Below are 7685 nucleotides of genomic sequence, written 5' to 3'. Positions count from 1 at the left end.
ACCACGACTTGAGTTGCCCTTTAGAACCGGGACGGGGACTGCGCCCGACCCGCACGCCCTGCCCGCGCCAACTGCCTCGCCGACCGCCGCGCCATGTCCTGTTGGCCGCGTTCCTGGTCGCTTGCGCGTCCTGCGGGCTGCTCTTGGATGTGAGGGGCTTTGGCCGCCTTCACTCTTGTCCCTGCCCACGCCGAGTTTGGCTTTTGCTTCGCTTGGTTTTTTTCTTGTTCCTTTGCTTATTAAACCGTCGCTGTTTCCCTGCTGCCTCTTTTCATGCTGAGCTGCTGGCTGGGGTCCATTTCTGGAACATTCCCGAGCACGTACTGCGTCTGCTCAGTGGTGGCAGACCCCACCTATGGGCGACTTTGGGTTCTATAAAGGGGAAGTATCGGTTTCTTCTATAAAGGGGAAGTATTGGTTTCCGGTGCGTAGTCGCCACCCTGGGACTACAACTACGAGAAGAAAACATCTCTGCATCCAAGGGTGGGGATATCTTTTTTCTTTTCTTCCCTTTCTCTTTCTCTTTCTCTCTCTCTCTCCCTCTCCACCACTCTCTCTCCCTCTAACTTTGTTTTGGGCACGTTAGGATAACATCATCACAAGTTTTGCTAAGCCGCTATCTTTCGTGGTTCCGCTGAGCTTCAAGTATTGTTATAACTTTTGCCAAGCTGTTATCTTTCGTAGTTCTGCTGAGTTTTAAGAAAAGTTGTGATTTGTTTGAACCTCTCGAGTAATTGCTGTTACTCCTGACTACCGTGCAGAGAATTAAAGAGTTAACCTCACCCTCACCCACCGAGTGGGACGGGACCTCTGATAGGGATTTCCTCCTCCCTCCCAGTTCCTGACTTTCACTTTTGCTCTCTCACACCTATTTCCCAGAACAGGAGGGGAGGTGGTTGTGGCTAAGGGCACAGGATAAAAGGCAGGGCAGGACTCAGGCTGCAGCAAAGCTGTTTCAGCCCAGGGCAGGTGACGAAGACAACGGTGAGTCCCTTCCGTAATCCCTCCTCCCCATCCCACGCGAGCAGCTCTGGGCACTGGGGCTGCGGGATGATTCCTTCTGACCCCAGCAAGCGACAGGGACCCCAGCAAGCGACAGGGACCCCAACAAGTGACAGGGACCTCAGCAAGCGACAGGGACCCCAACAAGTGACAGGGACCCCAACAAGCGACAGGGACCCCAGCAAGCGAAAGGGACCCCAACAAGCGAAAGGGACCCCAGCAAGTGACAGGGACCCCAACAAGCGAAAGGAACCCCGCCAGGCGGGAGGGGGACGAGGTGCCAAGCTCTGCTCGGGCTCTGGGATGGAGCAAGGGGAATGGGTGGCTGGGAGCCTGTGCTCAACCCCCCATGGCTTTGCATGCAAGTTGGGACTTGCCTCAGCTTGGAGCCCATGCCCTGACCTTTCGTCTCCTCCCTGCTGTGCTGGAATGCCCGAGACGTGAGGGGCAGCCTCTTGTCCCCCAGTGGCAATCCCCTTGGTGTTCCTGGCAGAAGGCAGGGCTCGTGAGGTCCTCAGAAAGGGCTCAAAGCCCAGAGGTGGGCAGCGTCCGTGGAGCTGGCCATCGCTGGAGTGAGTCCCAGGGGGTCCGGCAGGTTGCAGTGGGGCAGCTTCGGGGTGCGGGCGTGGGATGAGCCATTGTGCTGCCTCCACGTCCGTGGGCTTTACTGGTACCTGGCAGAGGTGGGGTGATGGCTGGGGCTTGTCGTGGTTTAACCCCGGCCGGCAGCTCGGCCCCACGCATCCCGGCGGGATGGGGGAGAGAATCGGAAGGGTAAGAGTGAGAAATTTGTGCGTTGAGATGAAGACAGTTTAATAGGTGAAGCAAAAGCCGCGTGTGCAAACAAAGCAAAATGGTCAGCTGGGGTCAGCTGTCCTGGCTGTGTCCCCTCCCAACTTCTGGTGCAGCCTGCGCTGGTTTTGGCTGGGACAGAGTTAATTTTCTTCACGGTTTGTATGGGGCTGCGCTTTGGATTTGTGCTGACAGCGGTGTTGATAATCTACAGATATTTTCCTTTCTGCTGAGCAATGCTTACAGAGTCAAGGGGTTTTCCGCTTCTCACACCACCCGGTCAGCGAGCAGGCTGGGGGTGGGCAAGGAGGTGGGAGGGGACACGGCCGGGATGGCTGACATCACCCCTATGACGTGATGCTCAGCAATAAAACTAGAGGGGAGTTTGCGGCAGGGGCTGCTGCTGCTCAGGGCTGGGCATTGGTCAGTTGGTGGTGAGCAACGGTTTCCATTGGCATCACTGAGCAAACTTCAGGAAAGAATGCCGAGCACTTCCACTGTGCCACGGGGCTTTCAGGAGTCGATCTCTTTCTGTCGTGAGGCCAACGAGAAGGGGCTGTGCGCCTCTTCTAAGTCTCGTCATCATCTTCAGAGCACGGCTCGCAAGGGGCAAAAAGAGGAGGCGTGGCGGAAGCAATTTGGTGCAAAGCACAATTGGCTTGGAAAAATGAAGTAGAATGACAATGACTGTCCCTGTTTGGACTGTGGGCTGTCCCCACCGTGTTGACCAGCCCATCTCACCGTCTCCTTTGCAGGCTGTGTTTGCTGTCAGCGATGGCATCCGACATCCGCATGCCGGAGCCTGTCTGCCTGATTGAGAACAGCCAGACGAAGGGGCTGGCGGTCCATCAGGAAGCCCTGCAGGTGCTGTCAGAGATCACCCAGCCGGTGGTGGTGGTGGCCATCACAGGGCTGTACCGCACGGGCAAGTCCTACCTCATGAACAGGCTGGCTGGTCAGAGGAAAGGTGAGGGAGGTCCCAGGCCTGCGTGGCCAAGGTACCGGGGTTTTCCTGCTCGGTACTTAACACGGTTGAGACCCTTGTGTCCTGCCATAGGTTTCTCCCTGGGCTCCGGCGTGCAGTCCCACACCAAAGGTATCTGGATGTGGTGTGTACCTCACCCCTGCCAACCTGAACACACCCTGGTGCTGCTGGACACCGAAGGACTGGGTGATGTGGAGAAGGTGTGGAAGAAGCAGAAGCTCCCTTTGTGCATTCCCAGCACTTTGTGGAAGCTCTTGAGGGCCCAGCCATGGTGACCAGGGTCAAAGTGCTCCCACCGCCTACGGCGGCCTTCAGCCTGTGTGCTGGGAAGAGCCAGAGGCCATGGGAAAGGAGGTCGGGGTGGACGAGTTGCCACATCGCTCTGCTTTTCTGGAAGAGAGCAGCAGAACAGGAACGAGGAGCTCAGGGAGCACTTTGATAGAGGTCTGCGGGACCTTGCGAGTTAAGAGTGGAGGATAAGCCCAGCTACAGAGAGACACGGTGATGGCATGGGGGCGAGTCTCTCCAAAACCTGGTCTTGCCATGGCCGGTTGGTGAGGGGCATTCGGGGTCCGGGGATCTGGGGCTTTGCTCATACTTGGGGAGTCGTCTTGATAAGAGCCAAGGGTTGTTGTTGCAGGGCGACAGCAAGAACGACACCTGGATCTTTGTGCTGGCCGTCCTGCTCTCCAGCACCCTGATCTACAACAGCAAAGGCACCATTGACCAGCAAGCCATGGACCAGCTCCAGTATCCTTGGTGGGACAGCAGCACCAGGGATGCCCTCCTCTCCCTGTGTGGTGGGCTAGGGGTTGACAAATCCCGGTTCCTCAGACAGCTGCAGAACCTTCTGGTGGTGCCCAGTGATGTGCTTTGAGGCCTCAGGAGTCCCCGTGTTGTGGACCGCAGGGCTGAGGGCTTTTCTCCCTCCTCTTTCTGGTGGTTCCAGGCTGTTCTCCGTCCCTGCAGAGTCTCCCCTCTGCCCCGTCGAGTGCTGAGTGGTTGCAGGATGGCGATGCCCCTGCATTCAGAGCTGATGTCCCTGTTTCCTTAGCCAGCTCCCTAGCTATGCGATGAAGCTGGCTGGGCATGTCAAGTTGAAAGCAGCACCCAAGGCGAGTGAAGATGAACCGGAGGATTCCGAAAAAATTGTCCTCTTCCTCCCGACTTTCATCTGGGCTGTCCGGGATTTCACCCTGCAGCTGGAGCTGGATGGGGAGGAAATCTCTGAGGACGAATACTTGGAGAACGCACTGAAGTTAAAGGCTGGTAAGGGGATGGTGCTGTGCTGCTGGAGACGTCCAGCCCCAGAGCCAGCAGCGCTGCGGTGTAATTCAACAGCAGCCCAGGCCCGGTGAACTTGCTTCATGTCCTCTTACCCCACAGGTAGCAGCCCGGAGACCCAACGCTACAACCAGCCCCGGGAATGCATCCGCCAGTTCTTTCCGCGTCGCAAGTGCTTTGTTTTTGACCAACCGGCCAGAAAGAGGGACCTGGTCCGCTTGGAGGAGCTTGAGGATGATGAGATCGATCCTGAATTCCAGCAGCAGGTGGAGAAATTCTGCAGCCACGTCTGGGAAACGTCTGCACTTAAGACCATCCCTGGTGGCCACGTCATAACAGGGAACTGTGAGTACTGCTGTCCAGAGGGCTGGGTGGCCAGCAGCTCTTGGGACCGTGTCTGGAGAAGGATCAGATGTAGAGTCAAACGATGCAGGTGGGCAAAAGGCGAGCTTCTCTGCTGGCTGCTGTCCCTGCCTCTGGATTTGGAGCTTCTGGGTGTGGCAGGCGGGGTGGGAAAGAGTTAGGAGAAGAAGGTGAGGAAGAGTCTGGCAGGGAGGCAGCAGGGATATGGCAGGACCCAGGGCCGAACGGGAGGCTGCGTTCTATTCAGGCTGCAGATCTCTCTCTCATCCTTGGTCCTCCTCGGCAGTGCTGGGGAAACTGGCAGCGACCTACGTGGAGACCATCCGGAGCGGGGCAGTGCCATGCCTGGAGAGCGCAGTGCTCGCCCTGGCAAAGATTGAGAACGCAGCGGCGGTGAAAGAGGCTGTGGCGTTGTACCAGCGTCTGATGGCGCAGCGGGCGAAGCTGCCGACGGAGACTGCCGAGGAGCTGCTGGAGCTGCACGGCCAGTGTGAGCGGGAGACACTGGACCTGTTCACGGCACGGGCATTAGAGGATGGCGTCTCCGCCTTCCGGGAAGATCTCATGGTAGGTGGTCCCCAACGCGGGCAGGATTACCCCAAGGACACCATCATCCCCTTGGGTTTGGGGAGATAGCATGGTCCTGGGGGATGGGGGTCTCCCTGCCTCCTGCCAGAGGACACTGCTGTGCCCTCTCCAGAGGAGACTCAGTCCCAACGCCTGCTCTCACGCTCAGCACTTGTCCCTGCTGCACCACGTCTTCTGCCTAGGTTCAAAGCTGTGCTGCAACGGGCACAAAGCTCAGCCCTGGCCCCCGTCTTGCTGCAGCCCAGACGTGTCTCTGCCCTGGCCGGAAGCCTGGAGCCTCCCACGCTTCCCCTGTCCTGCTGACTAATTCTTGTGCCTGTGTTTTGTGGACCCTGTCGTGCTCTCCGCTCCTGTGCACCTTGGTCCAGACGTGTCCGTGGGTGTCACCTCCCAGCTGATTACCCCACAGACCGGAGATCTCAGCTCCCATGTCCACCTGCCTTGATTTTTGCCTACAATGAGGGCGGTGGATGCAGCTCAGCCTGGGCTGATGCCTTCCCTCTGCGTCTTTCTGGACAGCGCCAGGTAGAGGCGATCAAGGTGAAGTTCTGCGAGGACAACGAGCAGGCATCCCGTGACAAGTGCCAGGCTGCCCTCAAGGACCTCTTCAAGGACATGGAGGAACGAATCTGTGGTGGTGTCTACTTTGCGTCGGGGGGTTACCAGCTGTTCAAAGACGACCAGCAGGCAAGGGTGGAGAAGTATCAGCAGCTGCCTGGCAAGGGGGTGAAGGTAGGAAGAAGAGCAGCTCCCCTTCGAGGGGGGAGGCTCCATGTCCCAGCCCCTTCCCCCAAGAAACCATTTCTCCCCAGCTGCTGTTTCTCCTCTTGACTCCTCTTCTGCCTGTGGTCCTACAGGCTGATGCTGTCCTGCAGGAGTTCCTCCGAAGCAGAGAGCTTCTGGCCAACATCATCCTCAACATAGACCGAGCTGAGCAGGAGAGCAGTGGCAGGAGGAAGAAAGAGATTCTTCTATCTATAGTGTTAAGCTTGACATTCTCTAGAGTTCCCTTTGTCAGAATATTGAGATTTTTTGCATAACCCCTGTAGTAACAAAGTGAGAGAGGTGCGTATTGCCTCCACGCACAATTCTGTTAAAATTCAGGAGCCTTTCCTGCAAGATGCTTGCCTTAGAGTGTGGAAGTGACCTCCACGTTCACCTGTACCGCGCTACCTAGTGCTTTCGCGCATGTCTCCTCCAGGAGAAGATGTTCTCCTCCTCCCTCGCAGAGCACCTGGTCCCTCACTGCATCTGAAGGCACGGGGAACATCGAAAGCCAGGGTGGGCTGGGGCACAGAAAGGCCATAATGCCAGCAGGCAGGTCTGGCAGCATTTTGCCATGCTCAGAACACGTCAGTGGGGGATGTAACCCACCTCTTCTGGAGACCTCCTCACCAGGGCCATGGGAAACATGCCCGAGAGAGCTTTGAGCCCGCTAGCTGATATCCTAGGGTCACCTTTACTGCAGCAGCATGAAGAAGCACGGAGGTTGTGAACAAACCAGGAATCCACATAGTGAGCACTACCTGCTTTGCTTGGTCTCGGTCCTGGGCAGAGTGACCCAGCAGGAGCGAGCCCGTGACCCAGGGAGCAGTGGGTGAAAGCCATCCTCTGCTATGTAGCTATTCCCACCCTGCTCCTTAGCAAGACTCTTCTCACTTTGAAGCTGTCGGGAAGTTCTCCCCACAGGGATGTTCCGCTCTGCGCTCGCTCACCCCATCTCCATGCTGCTCCCCCTTCCCTTTTTTCAGAGCAAGAGACGCCCAAGTGCCCCTTCCCAAGGGTGTCTGGGGTGACAGAGCAGGAGATGGCTGTAGGGGGTTCCTGGGAGGTGTGTGTGTCCCATTGGCCTGGGTTTGGCCGGGATAGAGTCAATGTTCTCCTCAGATGCCGCTGTGGTTCTGTGTTTTGGATTTGTTGGTAACGCCCCCGTGCTGTAGCTGCTGCTGATCAGAGGCTGCACAGCATCAGGCCCTTTTCTGTTTCTCACCCACCGGCGAGGAGGCTGGAGGTGGGCAAGAAGTTGGGAGGGCACCGAAGCGATATCCCAGACCATATGGCACTCTGCTGAAGCAATAAAAGCTGGGGAAAGCAGGAGGAAGGGGGGATGTCTGCCGTGATGGCGGTTCTCTTCCCAAGTAACCTTTGCGCGGGACGAAGCCCTGCTTTCCTGGAGATGGCTGAGCACCTGCCTGCGATGGGAAGTGCTGAAGGAATTCCTTAGTTTACTTTGCAAATGCAGCTTTTCTTTTTCTTATTAAACTGTCTTCATGTCGACCCAGGAGCTATCTCATTTTACCTTTCCCACTCGCTCCTCCATCCCCAAGCCGTGTGGGGCTTAGCTGTGTATGAGGGTTGACCCACAACACTCATGGCCAAAGGGGTTTCCCTCTTCCCTACAGGGAATTAACTTTTCAGCTGCACCATGAGAAGCAGCAGGGACACTGACCGTTCCAATAATGTGAAGGTGCAGAGGGTTTTGAGTTCTTTATGGACAGAGGGGCTGGTCCAATGGCACTCACCCCAGTGTCACTCGCCCCTGCAATGACTTTCCTGCTGTGTGGGCACTCCAACCCTGCAGTAGAGGTCTGCATGTGACTGAGGAAGGTCTGCAGAGCACAGCCCCTGCTCAACAGCCACCTCACTACTACCTCCCTTCAGGGAGTTGTAG

At 57.1% G+C, this 7685-nt stretch overlaps 1 protein-coding gene across 2 annotated transcripts; it reads left to right on the top strand.

Annotated features, from left to right (window-relative positions):
• Positions 1-333: 333 nt before the first annotated feature.
• Positions 334-7289, top strand: LOC129198570 (guanylate-binding protein 1-like). 2 transcript variants are annotated; one of them, XM_054807990.1, is made up of 9 exons: positions 334-483; positions 2550-2761; positions 2852-2979; positions 3420-3529; positions 3846-4048; positions 4166-4408; positions 4713-4993; positions 5534-5746; positions 5872-7289. In XM_054807990.1, exons 1-9 carry the CDS (start codon positions 356-358, stop codon positions 6052-6054), a joined length of 1701 nt encoding a protein of 566 aa, XP_054663965.1. In that variant the 5' UTR covers positions 334-355; the 3' UTR covers positions 6055-7289. The 2 variants fall into 2 exon arrangements, with proteins under 2 accessions (XP_054663965.1, XP_054663966.1); XM_054807991.1 differs by lacking the exon at positions 334-483 and adding an exon at positions 684-984.
• The last annotated feature ends 396 nt before the right edge of the window (positions 7290-7685 follow it).

This window comes from Grus americana, chromosome 33, assembly GCF_028858705.1.
Source record: "Grus americana isolate bGruAme1 chromosome 33, bGruAme1.mat, whole genome shotgun sequence".
NCBI classification, from domain to species: Eukaryota; Metazoa; Chordata; class Aves; order Gruiformes; family Gruidae; genus Grus; species Grus americana.
The sequence above is the reverse complement of the archived record's forward strand: the minus strand, read 5'-3'. Positions and strand labels throughout refer to the sequence as shown.